Source organism: Phascolarctos cinereus, unplaced genomic scaffold (genome assembly GCF_003287225.1).
Source record: "Phascolarctos cinereus isolate Bilbo 61053 unplaced genomic scaffold, phaCin_HiC Scaffold_4;HRSCAF=312, whole genome shotgun sequence".
In the NCBI taxonomy this organism is placed as follows: domain Eukaryota; kingdom Metazoa; phylum Chordata; class Mammalia; order Diprotodontia; family Phascolarctidae; genus Phascolarctos; species Phascolarctos cinereus.
Window position 1 is genome coordinate 655,835,582 of NW_027555847.1, and position 14,848 is coordinate 655,850,429.

At 42.4% G+C, this 14,848-nt stretch overlaps 1 protein-coding gene across 1 annotated transcript in view; it reads left to right on the forward strand.

The window, feature by feature from the left end:
• Window positions 1-13,753: 13,753 nt before the first annotated feature.
• LOC110214303 (uncharacterized) overlaps window positions 13,754-14,848 on the forward strand; it is a 49,769-nt gene continuing 48,674 nt past the window's right edge. Inside the window, 1 exon segment of the mRNA XM_020995136.2 lies at window positions 13,754-14,363. Within this exon segment, the coding sequence (XP_020850795.2) occupies window positions 13,977-14,363 (387 nt within the window). The 5' untranslated portion in view covers window positions 13,754-13,976.

A 14,848-nucleotide genomic window follows, 5' to 3' on the forward strand; every position in this document is an offset into this window, starting at 1 on the left:
TCAGAGATCCTAGGTTTGAATCTTCAGTCTGCCTCTTCTATGACCTTGAATCTCCATAAAATTAAGTAGTTGGAATAAATAATCTCTAAACTCTTTTTCATTTCTAAAACCTATGAGATTTTTGCATAGATACCAAATCAAACCCAGCCCACAGAAAGCACCATCTTTAGAGGCCAGTTTAAGTCCCATAAACTAGCTTAGACATGTTAAAAGTACATACCTTACGAGAGCATGTAAGAAATGAGTCACCAGAGATAGCAGAGGGGTCTTCTGAGGCTGGAAGGGCTAAGCCCAGAGAGTACATCAACATGTTCAAAATTTTTTCCTATTTCTCCCATTCCCTTCATAGACCTGTGATACTTTAGAGCTGAAAGGAACCTGAAAGGCAGGTTCACCCCCTCATTTTACAGATGGGGAAATTGACCAAGAGAAGGAAAGAAAGTTGCCCAAGGTCACACAGCTAATCAGTGTTATTGCTGGGATTAGAGCTGACATATCTGGATCGTTCATCCCATTGTATCAGGTTGACCCTTTCACTCATTCTCAATTATATTGAATTATTCCACAATGAATATTTCATATTCACTAGACAAATCCTCGGCAGACAGGACACAGACAGGTTCCCATCAGCACCCAGATGGGGTCCTCTCATACTATAGCTGCTCAGTAAATGCTCTCTGCTCTGGGAGCTCACAGGCTATTAGGGTATACACATGGTTACACTGCAGAAGTCCCAGGCAAACACAGAGCATAGAGATTTGGAACAGGGAGGTAACACTACTGAATAAGGGTATTATAGCTCAGACTTGAAAGATGGTTAGGATTTCATTAAATGGAAATAGGAGAGGAAAAGAGGGTAGTTTCAAGGGGAAAGACTAACATAAGCAAATGTGGATGTATAGCTAGGGCAGGGAGGAGGAAGAATCAATTCCATAAATATTTATCAGGTACCTTTGAGGAGCAACTTGGCATAGTGGAGAGAGAGGACAACCTTAGTGTTAGGAGACCTGGAGTTCTGCATCTGACGTAAACTAGCTATGTGACTGCTAACAAATCATTTAACCCCCCCCCCCCAGAGCTCCAGTCAGCTAAGATTATAAATTACAGAGCCAGCACTAATTTGCAACAATGGCAGGAGTTTCCATGCCAAGATCTCCCTATACTATTGAAATCATAAGGCTTAGATTAGGGCAGGGAGGAAGAGAAGGGGAGAAATAGGAAGTTACTAAAGTCTTTGGAGGAGGAAAATGTGCTTTAGGAGTACTTTTTTGGTAGCAATATGGAGGATCATTGGAGAAAGGAGAGAAGCAGAAAGGAAAATTCTTAGGCCTTGTTTAGGCCTTGCCCTGAATGATAAAACAAATCCAGGATGAGAAAATTTAAAGGAGTTTATTGTAACATCCAAGCAAAAATATGTTGAATGTGGCCAGGCAATGGAATTCAAACCCCTAGCTTCTTTTATAGACAACTTTTTGTAATAAGAGCAAAATAATCCTCATAGGTACATATTTCCAAAAGGCAATGGGCCATTACATCTCAGCTCCTTCCCCATTGCTGAATCATAGGGAAATAAGATTAGAGCAAGGGTGGGGAACCTGTGGCCTAGAGGCCACATGTGGCCCTCTAGGTCCTCAAATTTGGTCCTTTGACTAAATTCAGCCACATGTTGCCTCAAGGCCACACGTTCCCCACATACCCCTGGATTAGAGGTAAAGGTGATGGGGAAAGCATGTTGACTAACAGGTAGAGGATGGGGTCAAAATGCTGAGCCCCTTCCAAAAGACTGATTAACAATACCCAGAAGCCAAGCCAGATTGGAAGCAATGAGGTCACCAGGACTGAACTAGCATCAATTTCATTAAGTCGCCCCTGTGATGCTAACCATACACATGGTGCAGCACCACAATTAGACCTATGTCAGTTCTCTATCACCAACTGCAACATCCAAAACTCTGCTGCCTGTAAATGTGGAAACTGGCTTGAAGATCGGTTCTTGCACCAAGGAAGGCACTGTAAACATAAACAGCATGCAGTCCTTATGAGGAAACACAAGCCAGTGAAAAGTTCTGTACCCCAAAACATTTCTGCAGCTCATGGATTTCGGCAGTTCAATATAGTCACTTTGTGGGTATTCAAATGGTAGGATGCCCATTTCCACTCCTTTTTTATCCTAGTTTTCTTATACAAGGAGTTGGACTTTTGACAAGAAAGTCAGCTAGAAACCACACAATGGGCCTCTGCATAAACACCATGGATAGACCATGACAGGCAAATAAATACACAGTACAAGGGCCTAGGTTCCTACACTGGTATCGGTCCAAGAAGATATGATAGGCAGCTTACAGAATGGATAACAGGTCCATAACATGGCAGGACTAACATAACAGGGAAAGTTAGGTGAATAAAATAGGTGAATAAAAAAACTCAACACAGCAATAGCTTTAGAGGCGTGAAGTCCCTTGGCAGTGTTCATGATCTTCAGGGGGTCTGGCAAGCACTTCCTGTGCATCTCTCAAAGAGCTGTGTTTGGATCAGGTCAGGCCAGTGGAGACAATTCCCCAACCATATTCAGGTCCTGTTGTGGTGGTTTGCCCTTATTTTTTAAGAGGACCAATGACATCATGGGGTGATGTCTTGACTCATACATAAATTGGATTTAAGTGAGGCAGAGTCCTTCAGGTCTTAGGTCAATTGTGGAGATCCCCTAGGTAATGCTGCTTAAACCTTCTAGTGATAAGACTTTGCATAATTTAGTAACATGACAATTGAATCAGATTGGCTTTCCAGTAATTAGTTCACTAGCGAAAACCCATTCAGATCTTATGGAATTAGTCCTAATAACAATACAGCTATAAGAAGAGCACCAAATTAGGAACCCATAATTCACCTGAAAGTTTAGAGAGTTTCAGTTTTCACATAGCACTTGCACCTTCTACCTTCACCCAAACTTTGTATCTGATATGGACAATGCCATCCACAGGCTAAAGAGGAATCTTAAAAGCATCCATGAGGGCCTCACTTGGAAATTAAGCTCTCCCATACTTTAATATTCTTATACAGATACTTCAAGATAGAGTGAGAAAAACATGATTTAAAATTCTTTAGAATTCTTAAATATTTATATATAATTATATTATAAATTATATTAATGTATAAAAGTATGATATATATTATATACTGTTCTTATATAAAATTTTATACATAAAAAATCAATCTAATTTTGAAACCACATTACCAAAAAATACTCTGTGTGTGTGTAAGATATATGTATATACGTATAGATAGATAGATAGATATAGATATATGTATATATGTATATATATACACATATATCTACACACACACACACACACACATGTACTTATTTCTTGCTATTGTTCAGTTGATTTTCAATTATATCCTACTCTTTGTGACTCCATTTGGGGTGTGTTCTTGGCAAAGATATTGGAGAGGTTTGCCATTTTTTTTCTCCAGCTTGTTTTATAGATGAAGAAACTAAGGCAAACAGGATTAAGTGAATTGCTTGGGGTCACACAGCCAGTAAGTGCCTGAGACTAGATTTGAACTCATGCAGATGAATTTTCTTGACTCAGGCCTGGCACTCTATTGTGTTTTAGTACCAATCTATTGATTAATAGATTTAGTATTGCAATGACAAACTTCCACTATTCACCTGCCTGATTATAGAAATTTGCTATGAAAGGAAAAGGAGGGGGACAGCAAGGTGGCACAGTAGATAGAACACTGGCCCTGGAGTCAGGGGGATCTGAGTTCAAATCCAGACTCAGACACTTGACACTTACTAGCTGTGTGACACTGGGCAAGTCAGTTAACCCCATTGCCTAGCCAAAAAAAAAAAAGTAAAGGACATAGTTACGAAAGTATTAAGATTGTCTCTTTAAGGGCACAGACTGATCTGACATGAGCCATAACAGAGGGAAAACTCCCTTACTTCTGTTTGATGCCAGCTATGAGTAATATTTAACAGCCAACTGTGCAGCCAAATTTCACATTATTCACAGGGTATCACAGCCAGGCTCAGTAATGACCAGTTGGGAAATTTTCCTGTTCAGAAAGGAAATAGTAAAATGGGAAACTGAGTCAAGAGGATCTCAATTTTGCTTGCATAAGGTCATCCCTTTAACTTTTCCCAGGGACAGACATCTACCTGTAGCAGTTCTCAGACTACACTTCCTTTGGGAAACACATGGCATTCCCCTTGAATGTTAGAGTATTGGCTTATGACAATTCAGACAGTCAAACCTGAAATCAAAACGTATAACAATATCAAATTACAATCCTAGAGACTCTATCTCAAATAGCAAAATTTTCACCAAGCATACCTTAGGGCTAAGTTGTTAGTATTTTTCTCAACTCACAACAGTTAACAACAACTAATATAAGGATATTTCATTTATCCTTCATTTATAAATTAAGAATAATCACATTCTGGAGCTTCACACATACAGTGAATACATGGTAGTTGACTCAACCCCCTACCCCCAGAAAAATTCTGGCCACTGTAAGACTCCAGACTAACATATCTCTATTGCTTATTAAGCTCTAAAGCAAAATAAAATCTTTGAATCTAAGGCCTGTTGTGACTAAATTGGTTCAAAGATGTAACCTCAGTATATACTATTTATTAACAGATGTAATTTCATAATGTTCACAAGTGATAGCTAAATAATCTTAAATAAAGTTCATTCTTTATTATAAGCAAACTTGTAAGTTTTTCCACTTTTTTTTTCTTTTTCCTAGGCAATGGGGTTAAGTGACTTGCCCAGAGTCACCTGGATTTGAACTCAGGTCCTCCTGAATCCAGGGCCAGCGCTCTATCCACTGTACCACCTAGCTACCCCATAAGTTTCTCCTCTTTGACTGGGAGTGGCCCTAGTTTTTCCAGACTTTAGTATTTCAGAATTTTATAACACACTATCAGCAAGGCTGATAAGATCTTATAATCTTGTCCAAGTAGAAAGTCCCAAGGGACCTCACAGATGAGGATAACTTAAAGAGGTCCCTGATACCTTTTCTTCCAAGAGTAAGTTATCATTATTATCCATTTTTAAAACTAAATATATCCAATTAAATATTTAATTAAATATATCCAATTAAATATTCAATACCTTTTGGTGACTTTGCTTCTAGTTTACCTAAACAATTAAGTTCTGTTATGTCATTCAAAGAAGAAAAGACAGTGATAACACAAAACATTCTCCCAAATTAAATTTTACTTACTTTTAAGTTGTTCCCCAATTTAAATAAGTTTCTCTCTCTTCATGTCAAGAAAAGAGTTAATAATAGGCAGTTCTTAAGTACCAGATAAATTTAAACTGAAAACTGCACTTTTTTTTTCACTTTGGAATTTCACTGATATGACTTTCAAACTAGTTTCTGTTTCTTTTTTTTCTTTTTCTCTAATCAGTGAAATCTCCTTCCTCCCTTACACTAAAACAGTAAATCTCACTCTCCAGGGAAAGACTGTCTAAGTGCTATTTCCACACACCCTTCACACAGCTGTATTCTTATTTTTCCTTATAACAGATTCTATGGAATGGTGCCCCAAAACTCACTAAAATATTTCAGCATTTATAAAAGATTCAAATCACGATTTGGAAATTCATAGTAGAGAAATTATGTTTAGTCTCTAATTATTTTATAATACCATAAATTCCTGCAGACTAGGGGAAAAGATTACATTCCCTCTTATCTGTGTTCTCTCCTCTGCCCTCCAACTTAGAAGAGGAGAGGGCAGGGAGGAAGAGAAGGAAGGGGAGAGGAAAGGAGATGGAGAAGGAGAGGGTGAAAAAGAGAGGCAGAAAGAGAGAGAGGGAAAGGGAGGAGAGATACTTTTCTTTTTGAAGGCTTTAAAAATCCTATAAAAAATTTTGCCCCCTTTTTTCTGCCGGCTGATATGCCAGAGGAAGATGTTAGTTTAATTTGCCAAGACACAAAACATAGACAATAAGACAAGAAAGATACATAGAAGCACTTGCTGGTGAAGTTTTTCTTATCTCTCACAGTAAGTTTAATCAAATAGCTGTGAGTACATCTGTCCCTGATAGCAGAGAGAGTTGTTTTAAAACTCCACCTTTCTAAGTTCCCCTCCTGGGCTATCTCTCCCCCCTCCCCCAATTCCTTCTCCTCAGACTCTTCCCTCAAGCATATTCTGTTTTAGTTGTGTTGATAATGACAGCAGTTTCAGTTTCCAAAGCCTCTCTCAATTCCACCAAAATCCCATTTTGCCTAGACTACTCATCTTTAAATCTTGTTTAGAATGTGCATTTGACTGACTATAATTCTAATCCTTTACCTGGCCATTTTTTCCCCCTTATTTTTCCCCCCACAACTTTCTCAGTCCCTAAGAAGTGATGAAGCTCAGGAGACAAAATCCAGCAGTGTACCTTTTTCCTTTTCCCAAGCTATTTTTTTCTGCTTGTCTATCTAGGGAGTCAGGAGGAGGCTGGCCCCTCCCAATCCCTATGGGAATTTGAATATGGATATTGCCTTGCAAATAAGGGACACTCCCTTGGCCACTCTACAAGCACATTATTTACCTTGTCTTTTTCATGTGCACTCTTGTTCTTCATGCACAAATGAAAAGGGGGGAAAAATTTGGATTTGGGGATTTTTTTCTCCTTTACCTTCTTGAGCTTGGGAATTTAATTCTCTAATCACTTCATTACATCTGGCTGACCACTGGGGAAGTACACTCTCGCCCATGATAAGATAAAAAAAAACCCTGGTGTTGGCCGGGAGTTGAAATAAGATTCTCCAGTAAGTGCCCCCTGTGTAAAGTGATTTCTCTTGGCTGGCTAGGCACAAATTGTTAAAAGAAAATATTTGTTCAAGCCTTGCCCTTAATAATGAAGCAAATCCAGAATGAGGGAATTTAAAGGAGTTTATGGTATCATCTAAGGTGACTGTTGTCCTTCATACTCAAAGAGGACCAAAGTGACATCACTATGTTGGGGTTAATATACAATGTGTTCAACTGCACCTGATTGGACCAATACAAGCTCAGAAGGCTCTACCACAGGTCAAGAACAAATAGTCCTTATGAATATTTGAAATGGAGATGTCTCTAAATTTGAACATCTCATCTTTCTTTTGAGCTAGTGTGCCTTCTTTGATGTGAGCACATCATGCTGAGCAGTTGTATGTTAATGTCTCCCTTGCCTCACAATAGATTCCCAAGTTCTTCAGAGAGACCTTGAGAGTGTCCTTGTATCACTTCTTCTGATCTCCAGATGAGCACTTGCCTTATGGGAATTCTCTGTAAGTCAGTATTTTAGGCAAACACGCATTTGGTAGTTGAAGAACATGGCCAGCCCATCAGAGTTGCACTCTCTGAAGTACAGTTTGAATGCTTGGCAGTTTAGCTCAAGAAAGGACCGGAGTGTCTGGTACTTTATCTTGCCAAGTGATCTTCAGAATCTTCCTAATTCAAATGGAAATGATTCAGTTTCCTAGCATGGCACTGGTAGACTGTCCAGGTTTCACAAGTATACAATAATGAGGTCAGCACAATGGCTCTGTAGAACTTCAGTTTGGTAGGCAGTCAAATACCTCTTCTCTCCCACACTGTCCTTCAGAGTCTCCCAAATACTGAACTAGCTTTGATGATACATGCATCAACATCATTATCTATGTGTACATCCATAGAAAAGTATGCTACCAAGGTTAGTGAACTTATCCACAGCATCCATTTATTGTAACCGAAGGTACCACATATGGATGGTGTCATTCTGGCTGGTAGAGAACCTTTTTTTTTATGTTAATTGTCAGGCCAAAATTAGCACAAGCAGCAGAAAATTGATCCACACTTTGTCACTTTTAAGTCTCAGAGTCTACACTGAGCGCATAATCATTTGAGAACAAAAAGTTGCACACCAACTCTCCCTTCACTTTAGTCTTGGCTTGTAGCCTTTGTAGCCTTTTCAAGTTAAATAATTTACCATCAGTAAAGTAGTTGACCTTGATAACCTTTCAGTGTGATAGCTGACCTTTCATCCTTGTTGAGGGCATCTAACAACATTGCTGAAAACATCATGCTAAAAAGTATGGGAACGATCACATAGCACTGCTCCACTCCACTGATGACTAGGAAAGTGCAAGAGCATCATACATTTGCCAGAACCCATCATGGGTAAACATGACATCATGGAATTGGTGTACAATACTGATGAACTTCTCCAGGAAACTAAATTTTGCCATGATCGTCCACAAGCTCTTACAACTGACAATACTAAAGGCCTGGGTCAGATCAACAAACATTGTGTACAGACCTCTGTTCTGCTCCAGGCAGTACTCCTGGAGTTGTAGGGCAGCAAACACCATATTGACCATTCCTCAGTTCTTTCTGAAACCACACTGGCCCTCAGATAGATGACCTTTTCCAGGTGGAGGATCAGGCCTTTAAAAAGTACTCTCGGGGACAGCTGGGTGGCACAGTGGATAGAGCACTGGCCCTGGATTCAGGAGGACCTGAGTAGTTGAAATCTGGCCTCAGACACAAAACACTTACTAGCTGTGTGACCCTGGGCAAGTCACTTAACCCCATTCCCAGACCAAAAAAAAAAAAGTACTCTGGCAAGAATCTTGTCAGCAATGACTAAGAGAGAAACCCCTCTGTGATTGTCATAGGACAACCTATTTCCTTTTCCTTTATAGAGATAGAACTTCTTGAACTCCTGAGGGATAACCTCCTCCTGCATATAAGCGGGAAGATTTCAGTCAGCTTTTGTATGAGCAGTGGATCTCCTGCCTTGTAAATCTCAGCTGGAATAGAATCAGCATCAGGTGCTTTGCCACACAAGAGGAGCCTAATGGCACTCAAAACCTCTTCTAGTTCAGCTAGAGAGGGACTGACATCATTGAGGTGTATGGTCAGTGGCTTCAGCATTGGTTGATGACAGTCTGTCTCCAGCATCATGTATTTATCACTAATCAATGTGGCTCTATCAGTGCTGAGTAGTTGAGATGTGCTATAGGTCTTTGGGCCATAAATAGCCTTCAGGGCATCATAAAAGTGCTTTGAATTGTTACTATCAGCATAAAACTGAGTTTTATCTACCTTATTACTGAGCCAAGAATCCTGCATCTCTCTAAGCTTTGCTTGAACTTTACCTTTGATGGAGTCAAACACTGCCTTCTCAAAGACAGACAAACTATCCTGCTGTTAAATTCTGTTAAATTCTAGCTGTGTGACCTTAGGCAAGTTACTTAACCCCATTGCCTAGCCAAAAAAACAAAACAAAACAAAAATTCTGTGGAATTCCCATTTTTCACATACTAACTTCTGAATTTCCCCATCATTTTCATCAAACCAATCCTGATGTTTGTGAGTGTTCCGGCCCAGATGTGTAAATGGAATGCTGTACACCAAATCTCTAAAAGCTGCCTACTCCTTTTCTGTTCCACTGTTGCTGTGTGTTGGCTCAGCTTTCTCTCCAAGTTAGCAACAAACTGTTCACACATAGAGAAGCACTCTAATCTGTTGGCATTAAGTCTTCTGGTAGTTGTCTTGCCTTGGGGCCACCACTTTTGTTGAATGTGAATGTATAGCTTGGAGAGGATAAGTCTAGGATCAGCCCAGTACTTTGCACCACACATTGCCTTTGTTACTCTTACATCCTGTCTGTCTCTTCTCCTTCCAATGACATAGGCTACTAAATGCCAATGTTTGCTGTGAGGGTGTATCCAAGACGTTTCACTGTGTTTAGATAAATTGAAAACAGTGTCGGTGATAAGAAGGTCATGAGATGCACAAGTCTTCAGTAGTAAGTGACTGTTGCTGTTGCTGTTTCTGACTCCATTCCTCCCAAAGACTCCCTGCCATGTCTGTGCCTACCCTGGCCATTAGAATCACCCAGAATTACAAGCTTGTCCCCCTTTAGTACATTGATGATGAGGATTGCCAGGTCTTCATGAAAATTTTCTTTGACCTCACCAAGGCTCATCATGGTGGGAACATACTCACTGATGACGGTGGTGGCATGGCACTTTCTTGCAAGGGGCAATCACATTGTCATGAGCCCATTGTCCACTCCTTTTGGGAGGCATAGAAGCTTGCTGGCTAGATTAGTTTTGATTGTGAAACCTATGCCAGTTTTTCAGCCCTCCCCATCACTTAGGCCACTCCAGCAAAACATATATCCAGCTCCGACTTTGGTTAGTTGGCTTTCATTTGCCAGCCTTGTTTCTATCAGGGCTGCCATTTGAATGCAATAGCTGCTGAGTTTTCTTGCAAAAAGAGCTGTTCAACTTTCAGTCCCATTGGATTTTATGTTGTTCATAAGCATATGTATATTCTGTCTATCAATGGTGAGTGGAATCATCTTTGTAAAAGTTTTTGGACATTTCTGTGTGTGTGTTTTAATCACAGGGTAGGATCCCCATTTGCCCCAGCAAGCCAGGGTTGGGTTAGGTGAAGCAGACAATTTTTAGGAAATCTTTTATAGTCCCATCCTCATGCAGTGAGGTTAAAAAAAAAAAGAGGCCGCTCACACACCCAGGGGACTGCCAAATCCCACTGCTGCTTAGGCCCAGGGAGAAGAGGACCCTATGGCCTGGGCTGCCTGTGTGCAGGCTTGTGACCACAGCTCCCATTGTATCTGCACCTGCTGCTTTGTCACTTTCCCATCACCACAGTACTTTGAGGTAGGTAAAAATGGTGACATGGTAAGAGTGATGTCTTTTCACTCGCACATAAATTGTATTTAAGTGAGGCAGAGTTGCATGAAGCCATCAGCCTCCCTATCCTCCAGAGTCATCAAAGTCCAGTGACAAGACAAATTCTTGCAGAAGCCCTCACACTAGAGGTACTAGTCTTCCCTGAACACTCCATACTCCCCAACATGTACACATACAAGTAAATACAAGACAATGTGAGAACTTGAGCTGGGCCAAAGAGGAAGCCAGGGCTTCTAAATGGCAAAGGTGAGGAGGAAGCACAGACCATGAATGGTGCATGGCTGGTATAAAGACACCAAGATAGAGAATGGAATGTCAAATGTGAGGAACAGCTCTTAATCCAGTTTGACTAAAACATACAGTTTTTGAAAGGCACTAATGTCACAAATCTGGCAAGGTAGGTTGAAGCAATACTGAAGGTGAAGGTGAATGTCTTTAAATGACAGGATTAGGATTTGGTCCTTTCTTTATACAAAAGGCAATAGGAAGCCCCTAAGATTTTGGGTAAAGCGGGGATAAGGTCAGATCTGTACCTTAGGAAGATATTTCCTCTCTATGAAAGGTGCCATTGGAGAGCAGAGAGACTTACCTAACTCCTTCATTTTACAAAGAAAGAAACTGAGGACCAGAGATGGAAAGTAGCTTTCCCAGAGTCACCAGGACTTGGATCATCAAACCCAGAAATTAAAACCTAGGTCTCATTTACTTTTTTCCCTTGCATTTTGCTGCCTGCCCAGACAGCCCCTGCAAAATGGCTAGAATGCTGACCCTAGCATCAGGACCTGTGTTTTAATGTCGGCTCTGTGTGATCCTAGCCAGATATCTTCATTGCTCTGGACCTCTGTCTCTTCATCTTTTAAATGGGCATATTAATATCACCAATATAGAATAGGTTGTTATGAGGCTCAAATGAGATAAAAAAAAATCTAGACAAGAGGTGATGAGAACTGGATTAGTGGCAGTGCGAATAGAGAGAAGATATTACAATACAAAATATATAGTACAATACAAGAGATATTGTGGAGATGGAATCAATAAAATAGCATGTAGCAACTGATTGGATATTGATGTGTGTGAGGGGGGTAGTTTGGTGAAGAATAGGGAAAAGTCAGAGATGATGCTGAGATCCTGAAGATGGGTGGCTTGAAAGATGGTGATTTCCTCAATACAGATAAGGAATTTGGGGGGAAATAGGTAGCTTTAAAAGGAAAAGATGTTTGATTTTAAACCTACTGAGTGAGACAACATGGTACAATGGAAAGTGGACCCAATTAGGACCACTGTTCAAACTCTAGCTCTGCCACTTACTACACATGTCACTTCTGGGGGCCTCAGTTTCCTCATCTGTAAACAAGGGGGTTGGACAGAACACTGGCAGCCCAACTTCTAGTTTTCTAATGCTATTTCTGCCAGTGACTTTAAGTGCCTCAAATGATCTCCCTCAACTTCCACATTTGTGGGAAAAATAATAACTGCACCCCAAAGGGGAAGCCAACAATTCATAATGAAACAGTATTTCAGAGATCAAAAGAATTTATTTTAATAAGCTGCTGCCTCATATATTTCCAAATAATGTGGAACTTTAACAATGAAACAGTTTCATTATAAAGCCTTCGATTTAGAAGCAACCTAAAGACTTTGTTAGACATAGAGTAGGAAACTTGGGGTTTTTGTGAAAAAAGACATAGAGGCTTTAAAATGTCAATATTAAAATATTTCAAAGCAAAATTAAAAATAATATGAAGAGGTTGTATTAGATGATCTCTATGCTTCAGTCCTGTTCTAAATCTATGTTTTGTTCCTTAGTTTGAATAATAATAATAGCTAGCATTTATGTAGCCCTTTTATACAAATGCCTCATTTTTTTCCTCACCATAACCTTTGGAGGTAGGTGCTATTATTGTCCCCATTTTACAGACGAGGAAACTGAGACCTAGGTAGGTTAAGCCAAATTGAAGAAGTGCCCGAGGCTAGATTTGATTTATGGCCTTCTTGACTCTGAGTACAAGGCTCTTTCCATTGATGGCACTACCCATCTACCTAGTGACCAACATGAATTACTCATTGGGATATCCAAGTGTCCTAAAGGTCACCCACCCTTCCTAGGTGTCTGGAGATGGGGTACTGGAGCTCAGTGGAGTGCAGAGTAGATTTGAGAGTCATTGGTATTGTATGTCTTTCCTTCTGGAAGAGGACCATGACATTAGGAAGGTGATGCCATGACATACAAGTGAATTTGATTTAAGTGAGGGAGGACTGTGCAAAGTCATCAGCCTCACTTTCTCCTACTGAGCCATCTGGGTCCAGTGGCAAAATATAAGTCAGGAGGACTGGAGATGGCCCAGAGGAAGTGGGAGACCTTGGCCTTTTTAAGCTAAGGTCTTTAACAGGTCTCAGTCATTGGTATACCAGCTAGCTGAAAGCAAGGGAGTGGTTCAATCACTCAGGTGACAAGGTGTAGAGAGAGGGCCCAGTGCCCAGCCCTTGGGGACACCCAAGCTTAGGGACAGGAGCAGGGGTGTAGGGGTGTGCTAGAGCCAGCTCATCCTGGTTCACAAGAGCTGGTTGTTAAACTTTCAGTGGGAGCATTTATGCCTCAGAAATCTGCAAACATCACAAATCAGGGCCCGTCTAATCATTTTGTTCATTGTCTAGACAAGAAAGAGATGGGAAATGTTGATAGTACAGACCAAATTTAAATGTGTTTCTTGTGAATTTGTAAGAAAAAAAAAGAAAATTTCGGCGGGACAATTGTTAAATTTACAAGGACATCCCTGGACGGGAGAATCAAGAATATCCGGCGCAGGGGAGGGGGCTGCAAGTGTCCGGTCCAGACCTAGGCGACGTTGGGAGTAGGCGTGAAGGCCAAAGGCGTCTCCGTCTTCTTGGACTCGTTCCACAGGGAGGGGCAGGGCTGTTGGATGGACTACCGAGATCTCGAGTCCTCCTTACAGCCTAGAGCGGCCCCAGTGTTCGGGGACGGAACTTCCGCTCTCTGCGGGGGCGGGCCCGAGGCCCCGCCCCCCCGGAGCCAAAAGGCGGAGTCCTAGGGTGGCCGAACGGGCGTGGCCCCGACGTCCGGGAGTCCGACCCGCCCATTTTACACATGGGGAATACTGAGTCCGGGCGAGGCTCCGGCGCTAGTCTCACGTCACCCCGCGGGCCCCTGGCAGTGTGCGCGTCGGGTTCCCGAGCCTGACCTTCGGGCTCCGTGCGTCAGGAACGTCCCGCGCCCAGCGAGCGGAGCAGCGACTTCGGCATCGAGCGCGCGCGGGGCTATGGCGGCCTTCGGGGCCCGGGTGGAGCCGCCGCCGCCGCCGCCGCCGCCGCCTCAGCCTCTGCAGCCGCCTCTGCAGCCGCCGCAGCCGCAGCCGTGGGCGGCGTCGGGCCCGCGTTTCCGCTGGTACCGCTACCAGGAGGCGGCCGGGCCTCGGCAGGCGCTGCGGAGGCTCCGCGAGCTGTGCCGCCAGTGGCTGCGGCCCGAGCGCCACAGCAAGGAGCAGATCTTGGAGCTGCTGGTGCTCGAGCAGTTCCTGACCATCCTGCCGGCCGACGTGCAGGCCTGGGTGCGAGGCCGCAGTCCGCGCTCCGGGGACGAGGCGGCCGCCGGCGTGGAGCTGCTGCTGCGGCTGCGGCTGCAGCAGGAGCAGGGGGCCGAGCCGCAGGTCAGCGCCCGGACGGGACGGGCCCGGGGCGGGGGAGTGGCGACGAGGGGATGGGGGGATGCACTGCAGGCGGCCCCCACTCCAGTGCACGCGGCCTCCTGGGCAGGCCCCTTAACAGTAGTTACAAGGGCCAGCATTTATGTTGTATTAGATTGTTTTATGATATTATACTCATGTATCATCACATTATATCGTAGGATACATGTAACAAGTGTATCTTATATCTTGTCACATATATCATATAATATAGTGTGTCAGATACCTCATAGTACATCATGTTTTGTTTTACATTATATCGTACCATATTATATATTGCATCTTGGGGGTAGTAGATAGAGCTCTGGACCTGTTCAAATCCAGCCTCAGACATTTACTAGCTAGGTGACCCTGGGCAAGTCACTTAACCCCTATAAGCTTCGTTTTCTAAACCTTTTTTAAAAAAAAGAAAGAAAAGGGAATAATAATAGCGCCTACCTCTCAGTTAT